The sequence below is a fragment of the Aethalodelphis obliquidens genome, unplaced genomic scaffold, assembly GCF_003676395.1.
Source record: "Aethalodelphis obliquidens isolate GAN/ISIS:26980383/991018 unplaced genomic scaffold, ASM367639v1 scaffold30, whole genome shotgun sequence".
Taxonomy (NCBI): Eukaryota; Metazoa; Chordata; class Mammalia; order Artiodactyla; family Delphinidae; genus Aethalodelphis; species Aethalodelphis obliquidens.
Genome location: NW_020837974.1, coordinates 8,985,034 through 9,006,372, shown reverse-complemented (window position 1 = coordinate 9,006,372; position 21,339 = coordinate 8,985,034). Strand labels below are relative to the sequence as shown.

General features: G+C 56.3%; 1 protein-coding gene across 1 annotated transcript; it reads right to left on the bottom strand.

Annotated features, from left to right (window-relative positions):
• Positions 1 to 1,396: 1,396 nt before the first annotated feature.
• Positions 1,397 to 6,591, bottom strand: FZD9 (frizzled class receptor 9). The gene has a single exon (XM_027126136.1). It carries the CDS (start codon positions 5,743 to 5,745, stop codon positions 3,973 to 3,975), a length of 1,773 nt encoding a protein of 590 aa, XP_026981937.1. The 5' UTR covers positions 5,746 to 6,591; the 3' UTR covers positions 1,397 to 3,972.
• Positions 6,592 to 21,339: the final 14,748 nt, after the last annotated feature.

Sequence of the window (21,339 nt, the reverse complement as noted above, 5' to 3'; positions counted from 1 at the left end):
TTCACTGAGAAGCGAAACTGCCAGTTCCTGACCAGCTGCGCCAGGGATGGCATAAGGTAAAATAGGAAGAAATCTGAGGAGAAACCTAAGTCCTGGGTGCGGGTTCTGCCATTGACTCCCTTTGTGGCCTTGGTGAGCGTGGGCTTTGAGCCAGGCCCGCGCCAAGCACTCGGGGATTTTCAGTCCCGCAGGGGAGGAAGTGGTTTGCCCCAAGGTCGGATTGAATTTGACCAGCCCTCAAGCTCTGGAGGAGGGAGCTGTGTAACCTCCAGACATTTTCCACACAGGCACGGTTGGACTTGGGACTCCCAGCCCACCCCACACCTGTGAAGTCCTATTCCTGGGGTGGGTTTCTTAGGCTACACCAGGCCAGCGCCTGTGGGGCCTTGTCACCTCATCTAGGCTCTGTATCCTGGTCCTATTCAGCCATCCCAGCCCATTCCTCCCTATCACGAGAAACCTAACTTGGGCTGACTACTGCAAATGGAGACGAGAAAACTTTTTTCCTGAGGAGGGGTCTGGAATACTAATGCTGGCAATCAACAGAGACCAACCCCTCTTCCTGCCTACTCTTGTTTCTCCTCAAACCCTGTCCCTGGGGAGGGAGCACAGTCAAGGGTGGCAGTCAGCTGGTGACTGATTCCAAAGCAGCTACTCAGGGGCGGTGCCGCTTCCACTAGGGAACCAGGTCTCCCACTTGCCCGAGAGCCAGGGTCCCCTCCGCAGGGTACCGAGCGAGACACTTAGACCAGGTAAGGGGAGAAGGCTGCTGTTCTGTTACCCCCCGCCCAGGACCCCCAGGCCTTTTCACATGGGCTGTCCTGGAGCTTCCTCCTTCAGGGTGGCACTGAGCAGAGAGTGACGGCAGCTACTGACACCCCCCCCCCCGGAGGGGGGGCAGCCTCTCCTCAATCTGACCTCAGTCAAGATCACCCCTGCTGACTCCAGTGAACTTTGAATTGTTTCCCTGGAACTGATAGTGATTGAGGTCAGGGCTCAGAAGTTCCTTTAAGAACAAGCACAGGCTCGGCCCTCAGACAGGCTCAGCTGGCGTGGACACATGCACAGACGTGCTGCTCTAAGGGGCCCTGTGCTGGGCTACTAGGCCCCTGAGGGAAGGGGCGGGGGCCGGGGGCGCACAGGCCAGCAGGTGTTGGCTTCTGAGGTGTTTCCATTGGGTTCTGGAATCTCCTTTCTGGGGGTGGGGGGAGGTCCCACTGTGGGACCGGTTTCTCTGGACAAAACCACCCTAGGTTTTGTTTTGTTTTGTTTTTTCTGCAGTACGCGGGCCTCTCACTGTTGTGGCCTCTCCCGTTGGCGGAGTGCAGGCTCAGCGGCCATGGCTCACAGGCCCAGCCGCTCCGCGGTATGTGGGATCCTCCCAGACTGGGGCACAAACCCGTGTCCCCTGCATCAGCAGGTGGACTCTCAACCACTGCGCTGCCAGGGAAGCCCCGCCCTAGGTTTTATAACACCCACCCTGTCCATCTCACCCCATGCCCCGATGGACTCCATGGTGTGAAATCACAAGCTCTGGAGGCCACAGTCTCCCTGGTTGTGTGAACTTGAGCCAATCGATCCCTTCAGGCACTTCCCTTGTCTGCACAACGGGGAGAGGAGGATCAGATGGAGGACTTCTGTAAAAGGTCTTTAATCATGTTTCCTTCTTCCTTTTCCTCTAGGGTCTGGGACTCTTCCATAACGTTGTCCAGCGCTGAGAAGCCTTAGCTGGCAAGGCCCGCCCGCCCTCCCTCCCTCCCAGGTCCTGGCCTATGTGAACCATCTCAGCCTCAAAGCAGAGCCCCCTTGGGGCCTGTCCTGATTGCACGCCCCCCCCCCCCCCCCCCCCCCCCGCCATCCCAGTTGTCCTGGAAGCCAGTCTTGTTTCCGCTGAGGGACACAGCCAGGTGCCCAATGACTGGCAGGACCTGGGTGAACTGGTGCTGCCCCTGATGCTTACCCTCCCCGCCACCCTTGGCCCCTGCACATCACTTGCCTTTCTCCTCCCCTGTTTCCAGAATCCTCTCCTTTGCCTCTGGCTGCCCCTGCCCTAGTGCAGGCCCTCAGCAGTTTCAGGTCGGCTGCCCACAAACCTGGCCTGTTAAGCTCAGCTCGGTGCAGCCACTCCCCCTCCCACTCCCAATTTGGGCCCCTGTCACCTTCATTAAGCTCATTCTGTTTCTCAGTCAGGGACCCTCCCCGGGTGAGTTGCCACATGTTAGGGTCACTTGGTTTCACTGGTCAGAGAAGGCATGAGGACTTATCCTGTGTCTATGAGAAGGGGAGGATTTAGATTGGGGGGATGGGGGGGCATTCCACCTGCCAGCTGCAGGGGTGAGGGCTGCGAAATTCCCTTAGGGGTCAGTACTGTTCCTTGTGAGGGACAGCCCTCTCCCCACTCACCTCCTGAGGGAGCTGATGCCACCTGTTTGATCTCCATTTGGTTTCTTTCTTGTTCCTGTGAGATTGGTGGTTGGTGCAGGGTAAAGGGCTCTGGCTGGAGAGGTGCTGGGTTTGGGGGCTCAGCCCTACTGTGATATGAAGCAGCTGACCTTGGGCCTCCCCTTGGCTGGCAGTGGGGCTGGACCCTGGGGCCTCCTGACAGTGACGCTGAACGTGTCATGCACCCAGAGACAGGAACCAAGACCCTCCCCTGGCTGGAGTCACAGTGGCCAAAGCAGAGGCTAAGATAGGACGCTGAGGTCTGACTCCACGCTGACAGGGTCTCCGGGACGGCCACACACGGAGGTGGCGCAGGTCCTGGCAGCTCCAGGGCCTCCGCGGCACACAGATAGGTGCAAGTACCTTTTCCTATCCCGGCACACGAATGTGGGAGCTGCCTCAGGGACAGCACAGCTGCCATGTGCACGCCCCAGCACCTGCCCCGTTTCTCACTGCTGTGCTCACAACTCAAACCTTTCCACAGCCCTTTAGGAGCTAGGGACCCAATCCCCACTATCTTCAAGGGCTGTCTCTATGCCTGTGTCTGCCACCAAGATGCCCATATAATAGTCCAGCCCCATCTCCACCCAGAGGGACGAGAGGGTGGGGTGCCCTGACTAGGGCCGCAAGGAGTGAAGTGGCCACATCACATCAGCAATCTTCAAAGGCAATGAGGACAGTCAGCTGGGCCCTGGCCCTCAGGCCCCAGGGAGGGGACAGCAGGATGGGCCATAAGGACAGTGGGAACAGATCCTGAGCCTCTGAGGAAAACTCTGAGGTAGGCTGATGCCCTCATTTTTTATACAAAATGAGGAAAGCAGAGTCTTACCCCCAGGACCCAAACAGGCTAGACTCCCCCGGGCCAGAGGGGGACAGTGTCATCCCAGGGGATTCCCTGAGTATCCCAGCAGGCATCCCAGTCTCACTTTGGGAAGCAGGAACCCAGGGCTCAGAGAGGCAAGCAGGTTGCCAAAAGGAGCAAAGAGGAGAAGAATCTGGGACTCCTGCAAAACACAGCTGTTTCACAGCACGATGTCCTCCCCATTGATGGAGAGTCAGAAAACGGGGTCAGGGGATGAGCCCAGAACCCACCCCCAGCTCTGCTCACATGGGAGACTCCTGCAGGGCCCTCACCCTCCTACCTTCTCCCTTTCCAGTCCAGAGAAGACTCAGCGGTGCCACACGGGGGTTTATTCTAGTCACAGCTTCCAGAGAAACTCCAACAATAAATTACATCATTAAATAAACTCTGCTGGACCACACCCCCTTCTACCCCTCCTCCTCTCCACATGCCCCCACCCCCAGGGCCCTGCGGGGGACTCAGCCAGGCCCACCCCCTTGCACTAGGCGACAGGGGAGTGAGCCTCACTGGGTCCTGACAAGTGAGGGTTGAACGAGAGTCTCCCCGCCCTGGTCCTCGGCCCCTCGCACTCACTTGCCTGACCTTGACAGCTGGGCAGCTGCTAGTCAGCTGTCTCCTCCGGAGGGGGGCTAGGAGGGGCAACAGCCTCCCCACGTAGGCCTGTGTCCCTAGAGGTGTGTGGGGTTCTCCAGAGAAGGATCCGTCTTAGTCATGTGCAAGACCACGGTGGGGGCCTTATAGTGGCAGTGGGTGCCACGGCCATAGCCCCCGGGGGCCCGGCAGGTCTTTGCCCGTGCCCGGCCAGCTGCCATCTTGCGGTGGCACAGGCTCTGCCAGGTCTGGAAAGTCTTGGAGCTCCATACCCAGACGCCGCTGGTGATGCCCACCACCAGCGACATGAAGATTTTGAGCATAAAGACAGCCACGGTGGGCACTGAGCCCCCTTGCAGCGAGCAGTCCCTCCAGCCTCCGGGCGTGGTGGCTGCCGAGCAGGGCTGCTCTGTGGCCCGCAAGCGCCAGAAGTCCATGTTGAGGCGTTCATAGACGTAGCACACAATGACGCAGGTGGCGGGCACAGTGTAGAGGATGGAGAAGACCCCAATCTTGACCATGAGCTTCTCCAGCTTCTCCGTGTTGGTGCCCCCTGTCTTCATGATCTTGCGGATGTGGAAGAGGGCCACAAAGCCGGTCAGGAGGAAGCTCGTGCCCAGCACCAGGTAGCAGGAGAGGGGTACCAGCACGAAGCCCGTGAGTGCCCCCGCATCCATGCTGGCCACGTAACAGAGCCCGGTCAGCTCATCCCCTGCCACCTTGCGCAGAGTCAGGATAACGATGGTCTTGAGAGCCGGCAGCCCCCAGGCTGCCATGTGGAAGTAGCTGCCGTGGGCCTCAATGGCCTCGTGGCCCCACTTCTTGCCGGCCGCCAGGAACCAGGTGAGGGTCAGCACCACCCACCACAGCGAGCTGGCCATGCCGAAGTAGTAGAGCAGCAGGAAGACGAGGGTGCAGCCCGTGTTCTCCAGGCCCTCCTGGATCACGTAGAGCGCACCCGCCTCCTGGTCACAAGCCACGCTCTGGGCCCCAGCCACAGCCCGGATGAGGAAGGCTAGCGAGTAGACGTTGTAGCACATGGAAAGGAAAATGATGGGGCGCTCCGGGTACTGGAAGCGGTGAGGTTCCAGCAAGAAGGTGAGCACGGTGAAGGCAGTGGAGAAGAAGCACAGCGCCGACCACACGGCCATCCAGACGAGCGCGAAGTCCTTGTCGCGCCGCGACCAGAACACCTCGACGCCCGGCCCGCAGCGCGGCGCGCACGAGCGGCTCTTCTCCACGTACTGGAACTTCTCGGGGTTCTCACAGGTGCCGCCGGCGGCGCCTAGGATGGCGTCGCCGGGGGGCCGCGCGGGCCGCGGCGCCACAGGCAGCATGCCTAGGCCCTTGTGGGGCTCGGCGGGGCCGGCCGTGGCGTTCTCGGGCGCCTCCATGCAGAGCGCGTGCGGGTCGTTGCGCGTGGGCAGCCGGGCGCAGTCCAGCGAGTCCGGCCAGCCGAAGTTGAACTGCTCCATGATGGGCGCGCAGCGCAGGCGCGCCTGCTCGCACATGGGCCGGCAAGCGGGGATGGGCGTCGAGACCTGGTCGGTGCACATGGGCGCGTAGAGCGAGCACAGGAAGAAGCGCAGGTGGCTGTGGCAGCCGTACTGCACGAGAGGCGCGAACTCGGCCAGCTCGGCGGCGGCCTCGCCCTGCGACGTGTGGCCCAGCAGGTTGGGCATGCGGGTCAGGTTGTAGCCGATGCCGCGGCACATGGGGATCTCCACCGCCTGGCACGGCGCCGGCCCGCGCCCGCGCTCCGGGTCGAAGCGGCCGATCTCCAGCGCCGCGCCGCCCGCCGCCAGCAGCTGCCACAGCAGCAGCGCCCGGCGGAGCGGCGGCACGGCCATCCCGGGCGGCCCCGGCCGAGGGCGGGAGGGCGGCCTCGCCTCACTCTCGCCGCGCCGTCCGGCGCCCCCGTGCCCGCCCGCCACGTCGCGGGGCGCGGGCCATAGCCGAGCTGGCCGAGTGTGTCAGGGCGCGGCCGGGCGCCCTGGGCAGCGCGCGGGGAAGCCGCCGGAGGGAAAGGAGGCGCCGAGCCGCCGAACCGCCGCCACTCGAACGGCCGCCGAGCCAAAGCGTGCCCCGCCTCCCGGGGCCGCGGCTACAAGCCTCGGGGCGGGGCGCCGGGCGGACGCGCCCAGAGGCGTGCCCTCAGCGCGCCGGGCACGCCCCCAGCCGGGCTTTAAAGGCGCCGCGTCTCGCAGCTGCGCGGGGAGGCACCAACCCGGGCGCGGTCTGGCGGGGCGGGGTGTACAAGCGACCTCGTCTGCCCGCTCACACTCGGTTTTTCCCCTTCTGAGTGGGTTGCTGCCCAACCTCTCCCCGCGACAAGACGGTCAGCCGGAGGATTTCCCTGCCACCGTACCGCGTCACCTCTTTTTACCCCAGGAGGGACGATTTCTAAGGCTTTTACGCGTGGGACGCCTCGACCGTGTACTCTGGGACAGTTCAAGTGCAGCCTCTGCCTCTTCACTAGTTTTATGTGGCTTTGGGCTCTTCGCTCTGTTTCCTTTTCTGTAAAACCGGCAGATAATCCTGTAGAAGTGAACAATTCATTTGTTGCTCACGTGCTACTTACCCGTCACACTGCGCACTTGACCTCATTGTCTCTCTCCGCAGTCCAGGAATGGTACATTCTCCCCTTCCCAGGTGGGCCTCGGGGGAGGTGTCACCCTATCCGCAGGAGGTTCTACTGTCTAGGGTGCCCCTTGACGCCTCAGGACCGCTTGAAAACTGCTTCGCACAGAGCTGGAGGACCCCGTCTCCCTCTGCCCCCTCCCCTCCTGTCCTCTGCGCTCCCTTCGTATAGGTTTTCCCCTGGGAATTCCTCTCGGCCCAGAGATCCTGCCGCTCTCTGCCTGAACCACGTCCACCTCCCCCTTCCCGCCCCCGCCAGGCCCCCCAGACAGCAGAGCAGGGGACCGCGTACAGTGACACCCGTGGAATATTTTAGTACACCTCACACCCTCCTCACCTAAGGCAGACAGCTGTCAGGAAGATAACCAGCTTACTCACTCTGCTTCCACGGGCGGCACCGAAACCGTGGGGAGTGGGGAGGACTGTCCTTCCCTTTGTACAGATGGAACGAATCAAGGCAGTCCTAGGGATATGACTCGGCCTCGTGGTGACCAGTGACAATAAGTGAGTGAGGTCTGAGACTGCGACCCCTGAGCTGCCGACACCACCCAACTCCTCCATCCTCAGGTTGGGAAGGTGTTTCTGAGAGGCTGGGGTTGCCCAGGGCCGCCTGGAGTCCCAAAGCCCCTCAGCCCTCCCGCCTCTGCCCAGCCAGGTTCCCACCATGGTTCCCGGGTAGATTTGTGGGTGAAACCCGAGTGCCATCCAGCAGGCCACCCAAAGGGCCCTGCTCTGGTCTGAAGCTCCCTGAGACACTGCCTCCCTCCTCCATGGCCCACCCCCGTCTGTCCTCACCCCCTTGGCCTACAGGTACCTGGAAGACTCAGACTCAGCTTCCGCGTGAGCGCTCGGCATAGGTCCAGCCCTAGCAGCTGCTCAGGGATGCCAAGCAGATGAAGGGCTGAGGGAGTGACCTGCACTGCAGGGGACCTAGGAAACTGGTCAAGGACCCACAGTGAGCCAAGTGGGCCCTGGGCCAGGCATTTTACACAGTGACTTTTTTTTTTAATTTATTTATTTTTGGCTGAGTTGGGTCTTTGTTACTGCGCCGGGCTTTCTCTAGTTGCGGTGAGCAGGGGCTACTCTTTGTTGCGGTGCACAGGCTTCTCATTGCGGTGACTTCTCTTGTTGCAGAGCACGGGCTCTAGGCACATGGGTTTCAGGCGTTGTGGCTCGCGGGCTCTGGAGCGCAGGCTCAGTAGTTGTGGCGCACGGACTTAGTTGCTCTGCGGCACGTGGGATCTTCCTGGACCAGGGCTCGAACCCTTGTCCCCTGCAATGGCAGGCGAATTCTAAACCACGGCGCCACCAGAGAAGCCCTACACAGTGACTTTTTAAACTCTCATAACAGCCCTGCAAGGAATTCTGTGCCCATTTTACAGATGAGAAATTGAGGCTCAGAAAACTCAAGAGGGGCTTCCTTGGTGGCACAGTGGTTAAGAATCTGCCTGCCAAGGCAGGGGACACGGGTTCGAGCCCTGGTCCGGGAAGATCCCACATGCTGTGGAGCAACTAAGCCTGTGCTCCGCAATAAGAGAAGCCACCACAATGAGAAGCCCGCGCACCACAACAAAGAGTAGCCCCCGCTCGCCGCAAGTAAAGAAAGCCCGCACACAGCAACAAAGATCCAGTGCAGCCAAAAATAAATAAATAAAATTAAAAAAAAAAGAAAATTCAAGATATTTGCCTGGGATTACACAGCTCACAAGGGTCAGGGATGGCATTCAGGCTCTTCTACTGCATGAGGCTGCCTGTCACCACCAGAGCAAGGGCACCTGCCCAGCTGGCCCTGCTTGGCCAACACTGCCCTGCTATAGAGCCTGGCATGTGGTGGAGGCACAGCAAGGAGTCGGGGCAGCAGCTGTAATTAGTGCTCACCTCCTCTTAGAGCTGTGCTGGAGCAGGGAAGGGAGAAGGACCCAGCCTCTGGCTCTCCAAGAGGACCCGAGAGATTGGGACTCCATGGAGATGCAGCCAGCCCTGTGCCCTGCAAGAAATACAAACTCGGCCCACCTGAGCCGTGAGAGGCGCAGCGGCAAGCTCCTGAACTTCCCAAAGAGGTAGCACAGAAATAGGGTAACTTTGAAAAAAGGACCTGGCTTCGACCACCTGGTCAAGGAGGTTCCCGAAATGCCAGTGGCAGCTTCCCATTGCCCAGGATGAAGGTCATGCTCCTGGGGATGGCAGCAGAAGCCCTTCCAGGCATAGCCCCCATCCTCCTCTTCCTTTCCTGCCACGACCAACTCCTTGGAAACCCATGCCATGTCATGCCTCAAATCTCCCCAGCCCAGAAGGCCCTTCTCTTCTGCTGTGTTGGGCACACCAGCCTCCTAGGAGTAGCCCCCCAGCTCTTCTGGACAGGGCTGGAGGCTCTGCTCTGTGGGCCCAGAGTCCTTACCCACACACTCTCCCCCACTTGTACACTCATGTACTGTTAGCCTTCCATCCATCTGCTCCCTCTGCCCCAATGCCAGCAGCTGCTCAAGGACCCTGGGGACATTTTATTTCTCTCTGTATCTTGCCCCAAGGAGGCGGAGACGCATGGATGACAGAGGTGCATGGCCTGAGCCCACCACATCATAGTGTCTGTAGGAGGCGGGGGCTCTGGAGCTGCCCCTGTGCAGGCAGCTGCATTGGGAGGCACAGAAGGCTGGAGGCTTCCCCCCTGCTAGGACTGTCCAGGGAGCCAGGTTTTTTTGTGCCCCCGCCCCGCAACCAGGGTGGAGAGGAGTCCAGGGGCCCTTCCTCCAGCAGCCACAGTGGGGAGGATGCCCCAGGAGCCATGGGATGCCAGGCTTGTCACCATGACAACAGCTGCTGCTGGAAGCCAGAGGTGGGGGGTGTAGAACAGCCCCTCCCCCATGCAGATGCTGCCTGGGAGAGAAGAGGCCTCTTGGGCTGCCTGCCCACCCACCCTGCTTTGTCACTCGATCTGCCTCTTTACAAAGGCGGAACAATACGCCAGGCACTCACTGAAAGGGAGACTAGGAGGAGGACCCGCGGGACTGGGAGGAGGGAGATTACCATCAATGCCCACCCCCACTCCTGCTCACTGGGCAGAAGGGCCAGAGCTGGGCGAGGTGGGAATGGAACCCCTCCCAACTCCTCCTCCCGGGGCGGGGGGTGGGGTGGGAGAAGACTCCCTTCCAGGGGGCCCTTGGCTGTGGGCCAATGAGCTGCCCTGCACAAGTGGGAAGGGACACCCTCCTGACCCGTGTCCCCCAACCCCAGCGCTCCGGTCTTCCTTTCTTACCACGTCCTCCCTGACCGAAGCCACCACTCACCCCACAGGACACATGCTGACCTTTCTGCAGCTTGACCCTGGTACTGCCTCCTCCAGGATGACCCCCTGCTTGATGGCCCTGGTGCCTGCCTCTGTGCCCTGCAGTCACCACGACTGCACCTGTCTCCCCATAAACCTGGCAGTTTCTGGAGGTCAGGGGCTGGGCTGTGCTCCTGGGTGTCTTGGTGCCTAGCCTGGAGTAGGCTCCCATAAATGTTTGTTGAATAAAAAACGTCATAATGAGGAGAGGCTGCATGCAAGTGGGGCCTGAGGTTGGGGGAGGGGTACTGATTAGACCCTGGGGGACAGAGGTGTCCGCGTGAGTAAGCAAGAACCAGGAGGAGGGCCGTGCTGCACCTCCTCCAGGTGCCTGGGACAGCCCTCAGGAGGGGCTGCCTGCGGGGGGTGATGAAGGACTCAAGGGGTATCACACTGTCATGCCTGCTCCTGGGCGGGTGCGGCTGTGGAGTGACACAGCAGCCTGGGCAGACAGCAGTGGGCGCCAGCACATATGCATGCTGTGTATGTGGGTCTGGGGCGAGTTAAGTGTGTATACACACACAAGGACACACAGGGGCCTAGTTATTCCCGAGTGTGCACACACCTGGCCACGCCCCAGGCAAGCTCAGGGAATGGGCCCACCTCCCCGCAGCTTGAGCCCTGGTTCTGACTCAGGGTCTCTTTTTTTTTTTTTTAAATAAATTTATTCATTTATTTTTGGCTGCGTCGGGTCTTCGTTGCTGTGCGCGGGCTTTCTCTGGTTGTGGCGAGCGGGGGCTACTCTTCATTGCAGTGCGCGGGCTTCTCATTGCAGTGGCTTCTCTTGTTGCAGAGCACGGGCTCTAGGAGCACGGACCTCGGTGGTTGTGGCATACGGGCTTCAGTAGTTGTGGCTCACGGGCTCAGTAGTTGTGGCTCGTGGGCTCTAGAGCGCAGGCTCAGTAGTTGTGGCACATGGGCTTAGGTGCTCTGCAGCATGTGGGATCTTCCCAGCCCAGGGCTCCAACCCGTGTCCCCTGCATTGGCAGGTGGATTCTTACCACCTGGCGCCCCCAGGGAAGCCCTCAGGGTCTCTTTATTGGGATGTCAGGGGCTGGACTAGACTGTTCATTCTTACTAAAGAAGCGTTTTTAAAATTTCTTATTAGGGCTTTCAAATTTTCATACCTAATTCCCTTGCAACCCTTGCCCTCAGATAATCAGCATCAGGAGTTCAGGCATCTCCTGCAACCAACAAGGGCTTAATTTCCAAAATAAACAAACAGCTCATACAGTTCGATATCAAAAAAAAACCTAAACGACCCAACCAAAAAATGGGTGGAGGACCTAAACAGACATTTCTCCAAAGAAGGCATACAGATGGCTAACAGTCACGTGAAAAGACGCTCAACATCCTGAATTATTAGAGGAATGCAAATCAAAACTACAATGAGGTATTGCCTCACACTGGTCAGAATGGCCATCATCAAAAAGTCTACAAATAGTAAATGCTGGAGAGGGTGTGGAGAAAAGAAAACCCTACTACTCTTGTTGGTGGGAATGTAAACTGGTGCAGCCACTATGGGAAACAGTATGGAGGTTCCTTAAAAAAACTGAAAAATAGAATTACCATATGATCCAACAATCCCACTTCTGGGCATATATCTGGAAAAGATGAAAACTCTGAGTTGAAAAGACACATGCACCCCAGTTGTTCACAGTGGCACTATTTACAACAGCCAAGACATGGAGGCAACCTAAGCGTCCACCCACAGAGGAATGGATAAAAAAGATGTATACACAATGGAATACTACTCAGCCATTACAAAGAATGAAATAGGACTTCCCTGGTGGTCCAGTGGTTGAGACTTCGCCTTCCGGTGCAGGGAGTGCGGGTTCGATCCCTGGTTGGGGAGCTAAGATCCCACATGCCTTGAAGCCAAAAAACCAAAACATAAAAAAAAAAACCAGAAGCAATATTGTAACGAATTCAATAAAGACTTTAAAAAAAAAGTATCCATATCAAAAAAAAATTAAAAAAAAAAGAATGAAATAATGCCATTTGCAGCAACATGGATGGACCTAGAGATAATCATGCTAAGTGAAGTAAGTCAGAGAGTGACAAATATATGATATCACTTACATGTGGAATCTAAAAAAATGATACAAATAAACTTATTTACAAAACAGAAACAGACTCACAGACAGAGAAAACAAATTTATGGTTACCCAAGGGGAAAGGGTGGGGGTGGGTGGGGGTGGGGTGGGTGGGATAAATTAGGAGTTTGGAATTAACATATACATACTACTATGTATGAAACAGTTAAACAATAAAGGCCTACTGTATAGCACAGGGAACTATATTCAAAATCTTGTAAAAACCTATGATATTGTAGAAAAGAATCTGAAAAAGAACATCTATCTATATAACTAAATCACTATGTTGTACACCTGAAACTAACACTACGTTGTAAATCAACTATACTTCAATTTAAAAAAAAAAAGAGTTCAGGCATCTCTTCTGATACTTTTTTCTAGACTTTACAAACACAAATATACGTAGTGCAGTCTTTTCTGATCTTTTCTTTCTTTTACTAAAATGGAAGTCATATTGTACATTTTACACCTCATTTTCTCACCTAAGAATCTATCATGGACAGATGGATGGACATATGATAAAAAGTAAGTGTAGGGCTTCCCTGGTGGCGCAGTGGTTGAGAGTCCGCCTGCCGATGCAGGGGACGCGGGTTCGTGCCCCATTCCGGGAAGATCCCACATGCCTCGGAGTGGCTGGGCCCGTGAGCCATGGCCGCTGAGCCTGCGCATCCAGAGCCTGTGCTCCGCAACGGGAGAGACCACAACAGTGAGAGGCCCGCGTACCGTAAAAAAAAAAAAAAAAAGTGTAGTAAAATATTAATGGTAGAATCTCATGGTGGGCATTCAGGTGTTCGCTATAGACTTTAAATAGTCTGTGTATTTTTACATTTTTGCAATAAAATATTTGAAAAATAATCTACCATGAATGGTCTTTACAGGTCAACACACAGGATCCAACCCATCCTTTTTAATAGTCATTCTAATTTCCACAGTGTGGGTTTATTATAAACGATTCAACCAGTCCCCTATGGGTAGACATTTAGGTTGTTTCTGTTATGGTCCTGACATAGGTAGATGTACCTAGATTCAGGATCTGCAAACTGTGGCCCGTAGTCCAAATCTGGCCCTCTGCCTGTTCTTATAAATAAAGTTTTACTGGAACACAGCTATGCTCGTTGGTTTATGTAGAATCTATGGCTGTTTTCCAGCTATAACACTTTGGCAGAATTGAGTAGTTATGATAGAGACCAAATGGCCCGCAAAGCCGAAAACATATACTATCCGGCCCTTTGTAGGAAACGTTTGCTGACCCCTGAGTGTACCTGTGCTTTTATTTCCATAGCACAGAATCTGAGAACTTGCTGGGTCAATTGGTCTTTGAATTTTTTTACAGCATTATTGAGGTACACTATTGATGTGCAATCAGCTTGCACATATTTAAAGTGTACAATTCGATGCATTTTGACATAAGGATATACTTGGGAAATCATCACCACAATTGATCCAGATAATGAATATCCTCTAGTTAAAATGCAACTCTCTTACTGAGAAGTAGTACATTAAAATGTTAATAAATGGTATATGTATTAATATATGGTCAATACAGTGTGAAATGAGCTTAATAAAACTACCATTTATTAAGTATTAATTCACATCTCATTTAATCCTCAAACACCCTAATGAGGTGGTTATTACCCTAAATGCTAGATGAGGAAACAGGCTTAGAAAGAATGGAAGAAACTCGCTTCAGGCAAGTGATAGCATCGAGACTTTAAAAACCCATCATATTCTTTATCACTTGTATGTGGAATCTAAAATATGGCACAAATGAACCTATCTACGAAACAGAAACAGACTCACAGACATAGAGAACAGACTTGTGGTTGCCAAGGGGGAGGGGGGTGGGGGAGGGAAGGACTGGGAGTGCAGGCGGGGCGGAGGGGGGATTAGCAGATCTAAACTATTATACGTAGGATGGATAAACAAGGCCCCACTCTGTAGCACAGGGAACTGTATTCAGTATCCTGTGATAAACCATAATGGAAAAGAATATTATAAACAAGAATGTCTTTATGTGTGTAACTGAGTCACTTTGCTGTACAGCAGAGACTGGCAAAACGCTGTATAAATCAACTCTACTTCGGTAAAAAAATTAAATTAAAATATAATTTTAAAAAATCATATTCTTCACCACCCGAAGCTTTTTTGTTCCCTCCGTCCCTTCCCCAGGCAGCCCCTGAACTGCTGTCGCTACGGGTTAGTGTGCATCTAGTTCAGGTACGTGCAAGGTGAGTGTGATGTTACAGGGATGTGGAGCGGCAAACTCTAACTGGGCGCCTCCTCTGTGTCCCCATAGCACACAGCACGGCCGAGCAGGGCGCTGAGCACACGAGATGAACCTGCCCTCTGTTTGCTCGTGGTCAGGTGATGAATCGGGACCACTCTGGGGGCAGCTGATGTCTGTGACATGAGAGAGAAGCTGGGGCGGGCATCAGAGGGGGTGATACTTGAACAGGGTCGCTTAGCCCAGTGGGAGCCAGGCAGGAGACAGGGGATGTTCTAGACAGAGGGAACAGCCTTCGCAGAAGCTTTGGAGAGAAAACAGAAGCAGCCTCCTGGAGCCCACAGCGGACGCTGGAAAGCCGGGCTGGACCCTCCGGCCATGCGGAGCCGTGCTTCGGAAGGTTTTAAGGGAGGGAGGGCTTTACACGGTCTGCGCGGAGTGCTGTCAGGGTCGTAGGACAAGCGTGGGCTCTGCTGGGGGTGGGCGGGGACCGGAAGAGGTGACCAGCGTGTGAGTCCCAGAGAGGGAGGGCGGGCATTTGAGGCGGAGGCTCGGGGGTGGGGGTGGGGGAGCTGCTGGGAAGGGGTGTGGCGTCTGCGTGCCCACCTACCCCTCCCCAGCCCTGCCGGGGCGCTGTGGCCACCCTGAGGCCAGGATGGGCCAGAGGTGCCTGACGCTGCTGAAAGCTGCTTTTGTGCGGCCGCTTGGGCTCCTGTTTCGTTGACGTTGGAACCTGCTGCTTATTTATCCAACTCGAAGGGAAATTCAGCAGCAAACGAGGGGAAAAAAATAACCTCAGCGGCCGAGCTAGGAGGAAAGAGGCCCTAGCCTGGCCCTCACCACCCAGCCTGGCCCAGCCAGGGGCCTCGGATGGAGCCCAGGCTCTCCCAGCAGCTGTGGGCCTCATTCTGCCCCTGGAGAGGGGGGCCTGGTAGGTCTGGGGCCCCCACCCTGTCTGAGGCTGCTGGCTGGCTGGGGGTCCCCCTGTGGCTCCTCCCAAGGAAAGTCACCTTTGTCCAGGACATGCGGGCCTCAGTTCATCACGGTGCCCCGCCTCTGCCGGGGGAGGCTCCGGGGAGGCCATCCCTAGTGTGTTCTGGAACCCTTCTTCTGCCCCCACAAACCCTCTCCGAAGCCATCGCAGGCCCTGGCTTCAGGCCACACTGCCTCTCAAGGTGCGAGGGCGGAGCTCAGCAAGGCCGTGACCTTTAACCACTCCCTACCCTGTGGTCCCTCAGGCAGGGGTGGAGGTGTGGAGGAAAAGGTGTGGACGTTGCCCCCAGCCCAGGGCGGGCCTTCCAGCTCTCCACCGCACAGCCTGCCTCCCCTTCCTTTCGTCCAACCGTCCCTGTGCCTGGTGAGGCCCTTTCACACCCATGATCTTGCTTGCCACCATTATACAGATGAAGAAACTGAACCTTGGGAGGCTGCAAGGTAGAGCTGGATCCCAGACCTCCGGACACTAGGCCTGCAGCCTGCCTCACTTCTCTCTGAGGTCATCCCACAGGATGGGTCCACTTGCTCCCCTGGCCTGGTCAGTGGGTCTGAGAGACCTGCTGGTCTATCTGCAGGGGGCTGCTCCAGAAACTCCCATGGGCAGGGAGCGTGTCCCTATCCATCTTGGCTTCTCCTGGTCCTTGCCCTGGTCCTGGCTTTTCCTAGGTGTGCGGTGGGGAGAGGCCAGGGGGAGTTATTCCACGTGAAGGACAGAAACGCCCCCCACACCATCCCCATGCCCACAGGTCTTTTTCTGCTGCTTGTGTTAACATTTCTGCAGGCGCCCACACAGGGAACATCTCAAGTATATTTTTGGGGTATTCAGGCCGTGGGAGGCCATGACGTGGTTTCTGGATCCAGCGGCCTGGATTCAAATCATACCCCGCAGCTGTCATCTTAGCTAATCTGCCCAACCTCTGTGGGCTGCGCTTTTCCCAGCAGTTAAGGGAACACTCCAGCGGTGCCCGCATCCCAGGGCTGCTGGGAGGGTTGGGTGATCTGCACAGCGTGGGCTGGGGCTCTGCACTCAAACGAGTGTCACAGTCACTGCCGGTCCACACCCTGGTCTGCTCTCCCTCCCTCCCTCAGACACACATCCTCCACTCAACTCTCGGGGACTCTGGGGTGAACTGTTGTCTCAAGCTGTTGCTTGAAGCCTGGGGCCACATTTTGATTTTCATGGTCTTTAGGCACTTTTGCTTTCCTGGGTCCCTTCCACCATTAAAATAAAATTTTAAAAACTGTATTTTATGGCTACACTAGTATAAAGATGAATATATTATCTACGAAAACACTTTTTGACCTAAAATTGATTTGTTTTTTCCTGCTTTTAAGAGAAAGCCTTTCGGTGGGCCCCTAGAAGTGCTGTGGGCCTGGCGTGGTGCCCTCTGAGCCTGATGCATAAGGCCTATTAGGTGGATGTTGGACCTCCTGGATTGATCCCTGATACTCTTTTCTGTCTGTCTACCGCTTTATCTTTTCAGTGGCTTCCTGGGAAATTTCCTTATTTTTATCTTCCAACCTTGTATTATTATTTCTCCTTTTCCTTCTCCTTTTTACTTTTAACCATCATGTTTTTAATTTGCAAGAGCCCTTTCTTGTTCTCTATTTTTTCCTTTTTTACGTCATCCTGTTCTTGTTTTATTATAAAATTTTTTTTAAATTAATTTTTGGCTGCGTTGGGTCTTCGTTGCTGCGCGCAGGCTTTCTCCAATTGCAGTGGGAGGGGGCTATTCTTCGTTGTGGTGCACGGGTTTCTCGTTTCAGTGGTTTCTCTTTGCTGTGGAGCATGGGCTGTAGGCGCGCGGGCTTCAGGAGTTGTGTCTTGCGGGCTCTAGAGCGCAGGCTCAGCAGTTGTGGCGCGCGGGCCTAGTTGCTCCGCGGCACGTGGGATCTTCCCAGACCAGGGCTTGAACCCGTGTCCCCTGCATTGGCAGGTGGACTCTCAACCACTGCGCCACCAGGGAAGCCCTGTATTTTACTATTTAAGAAGGAAAAAAAAAAAAAAAAAAAAGAAGGAAAAGGTCCATGAAATACATGAGGCAAAGAGGGAAAGTCCCCACCCTTCTCCCCTCTGCAGAGGTAATGACGTGGGTTTCATTTCATTTCCTTCCAGACACTTTTCTGTGCACTTACATCCCTATACACAAGTGTATACAGGTTAGGAGTTTTCTTGTGTTTCCCTTAAATGAGACATATGTCATTCTGTAACTTTTTTTCACCTGATGGGTCTTGGGCCCATTTGAAGCTCAATGGGCCATCTTCTCTATAGCATTAATATATCATAGCTGGACTGAATTAGTAACAGTACCTACCTCAGGGGGTACTGTGAGAATTAACTGACATCCTGGATGTGAAGTGCTTAGAACAGGGCCTGGGGCAGACCAGGCTGTCCTAGAGCAGTTTCCTTAGCTGTACCACGAGATTAATGCGAGGATCAAAGGGGTCAATAAAGGGAAAGCTGTTCCTGACAGTGCCTGACACAGGTAAGAAGAGCACGACAGCACTGGCTATAACAGCAGTAAATGTGCAGGAAACACTCTTTTTCATGATTGTAAACGTGCAGTTTACTTTTCTACTGGGAAGCGCAGGCTCCCTGCCTTTGTTCTTTATTTTGATGATTGTCTTGCCTCTTTCTCCTCATTTTCTCTTCTAGATGAACTTTGTCATCTAGTCCCAGAAATAATCTTACTGGATTTAGAGATTGATTTATGGAAGTTTATAGATTACCTTGGGGGGAACTGACATCTTTACAACATCGAGCCTGCCCATCTGGAGATGAACACATACATGGAGTGATGTTGGCTGCGAGGACAGCAGGGCTGGGGGCAGAGAGTGATGCCTTGAGTGGGGGTGGGAGGTGGCAATTCAGCTGGGAGGGGCTGTCCTAGAAGGACGCGGAGGCATTGGCCAGGTGACAGCCGTGCACATTTCTTGTCTCAGGTCTTCATCCCCATTCTGAGGTCCCTCGGACTCCCTTCCAACTGGAAGGACATGCCCACCCAGAGCCCCTCCCCGTCCCCCCCAGTGCTGGGTGGGAGAAATCCATCTCACCTCTGACCCCCTCAAGTCCCCTGCCCGCCCTCAACCCAGTCATTGGTGTTCATGGGCCTGAGGGGCAGGTGGGGCTGAGCTTAAAGGGCCTGTGAACCTCTTTGCCCAGAAACAAGTAGGAAGTCTCTGAAGACCTTGAGAGACAGGAATGATGTAATCAGATCTACATTTCTCAAACAGCACGCTGGGAACCGGGGAAGGGGGCTTGGAGGACGCTGTCACTGCAAGTTGGGGCGATAGGAAGAGAGAGGAAGGGAGCCCCGTGTTGAATGAATGAACGGATGGATGGATGGATGGAAGGTCAGCCCGTACGGACACCAGCCGGTCAGTGAGGAAGAGTGCAGGGTTGGGGAGGGGTCAGCCCTCCCAAGTGCCCCCATGACGACATCAAGCCGCACGCCAGCCTGGGCCTCATCAGCCAGGGCCAGGCTCTGACCGCAGGACTCTCCTGCCTCCAGCTTCTGCCGGGCAGGGAGGCCTGAGGTCGGACCAGCTGCCTGGCAGGAGCTGGGACAGGGGAGGGGAGGCTGAGGGCAGGATGTCCCTCCACTGAGGGGTGGCGTCTGCCCAAGAGAAGCCAGGGGCACCAGGGCCAGCCGGCTCCCCGGGTCTCTTCCCTCTGCCCTGGGCCGACAGGTCGGTGGCCGGCAGGTCGGTGCCTGGTGGGCCCTAGGCCGTGACGAGGGGCCGCCGCCCAGCATCCCCGCCTCATCCGCTCACTGGCGGGGTGGGGACTCGGCAGCCCCCCGTCCCACCCCTGCACAGAAGCCCTTTCACCGGCGGGCGGGCTTGGCGCGCTGGCAGCCCTCAGCCCCCACGCCTCCTTCCTGCCAGGCCCCCAACTGGTCCCCCTCTCCGGGCTCTTCGCAGGCCCAGGGTGGGGAGTGGCCAGGAACCGAGCACAATGTGGCTCCTTGTTCCCCAGCCCGGCGAGCCTCCTGGAATTGGCCCGTTTCCTGCCTGGGCCACAGGGCCTTTTCCAAGGTAAATAAACAGATACGGAGAAGCTGGGGCCGGGGTCAGAAAGCAGGGTACCGGGGTACTGCTCCCTGCACCCCAGCCCCATGGCCACAGGTGGCGTGGAGCCGCGAGCCTGGGACGGGGAGGCCGAGGCCCCACCCGCTGAGCTTTGCTGACCCCCGGAGGAGCAGGACCTCGGAGGGTTTGGGCCGCTCCGTGCCACCAGTCCCCGCCCTCAGCCAGGGGCTGCCCCCAGAGAGGAAGCCCAGGAGCCAGGGACCCCCGGCAGGGATTCCCGGGCAGGGGAGACAGCAGCTGACGGCGGAAAGGGCTCTGGGGTGGACGGCAGTTCCCTGGGCTCCCGTCCCAGCTGTGCCGCCTCGAAGGGCTGACCTGGGGAAGGAAGTACGCCACCAGCTGCAGCAAGGGCTGAGGAGGGGCTGCCAGCCTGGAGGGCTGCCCGGAGTGGGTCTCAGCCCTGTGGGCAAGGGGATGGGCACACGTGTTAAGCAAGAGAGTGAAGACTGCTCAGACGTGTGTCGGGGGATGATGCCAGCAGGATTACTCTGTGGGGCTGCATTAGGGTGACGGGCAGGGGCCTGGAGGCTGGGCAGGAATCCTGTATGTCTGCTCTGTGAAGCCCGTTTAAGTGGCTCTTAGTCTCTCATAGATTAGAACAAACCCTGTCTCTCTGAGAGCCACACTTTCCACACACCTCTTCTCTGTAACAAAGAGGGTAACAAAGAGGGTGGCCTGGATATGGGGAAAGGGCGAAGGGTCCAGCTTCCTGCTTGCCCACGACCTGGGCTGGCGCCTGCTGGTGCCTGTGGACTGCCCCCGCGGCTGACCCGCTGGCTTTTAACCCAGGGGCTCCTCCTGTAGGACCCACGTGAAGGCCTCGGAGAGCTCTGCGTCCCGGGCTTCCCCGGCCCGACCACGCCGGCCACCGTGTCTGCTTTGACGTGGCTGAGTCCCCACGGGTGGCAGCGCAAGAGAGCACTGCCCGTGGCGCCCCTCTCCGTTTATCCCTCGCAACTGCCCCTCCCGGCAGAAGCCCAGGTGGGGACGCCCAAACCCGGACGCCCAATCTCGTCACTTCCTCTCCCATGATTCCCAGGGTCCAGGAAGTGGAAGACCCCTCCCCTTCTTCTCGATGGGACCGTTTTCCTCATGATAATCTCTACAGAAAACGGATAGTTCACCAAGCCTGGACCCCGGTAAGTTACAGCGGGAGACACTGGCGTTAAGTTCACTCATTTTCAAGACGGCGAGATCGTATGTTTGAGCGTCAGAGGGGCCCCTGTGTTCCCTCTTTCTCTTTGCCTCCGTAACAAAGTAACAAATCCTGGCCTCCCCAAGGCTGACCAAAGGACATGACTCAGAAATGCACAAGAGTGAATGAGCACATGAATAACTAAGCGCCTCCCCCACTCCCCACCTGCAAGGCTCTTCACGGCTCTGGATGGAGCCGGGTGGGAGATGTTGCACCCAAGCTGCCCCTTCTCCCTCTCGCTGCCCCAAAGTACGTCCAGAAACCCCCGACCGTCATGCAGTGCAGAGCTGGAAAGTCAGTTCATTAGATTATCAGTCAGCAGCAGTCACTCCCTCCCCTCTGACGCCCTTCCAGGGGAGCAGTGTGTCCCCACCCCATTTAGGTTGGGCTTGGCCACGTGACTTGATTTGGCCAATGCAAGGTAGGCAGACACGAGGTGAACAGGAGGTTTGAGAAGTGCTTGCCCCCCTGGGCTTCCTGTCTTAGCCCTATAGGAAGCGCATGCCCTGGCCAGCCCACCTGAGCTAAGAGGTTGAGAGATCCATGGAGAATGCGGGACCCAACCGGGCTTACAGCCAAGCCCAGCTGCCTGGCAGAAGCATAAGCAAGTAAACACTTGAGTGGTTTGTTCCGCAGCATTATTGGGGCAATATCTGACATCCGACTGGTACTGTTAGATGAACTCTGAGGCCCCTTATAGCTCTTTTTTTTTTTTTTGTAAATTTATTTTATTTATTTATTTTTGGATGTGTCGGGTCTTCATTGTGGTGCGGTATGCAGGCTTCTCATCGTGGTGGCTTCTTGTTGCGGAGCACGGGCTGTAGGTGCGCAGACTTCAGTAGTTCTGGCAGGTGGGCTCAGTAGTTGTGGCTCGCAGGC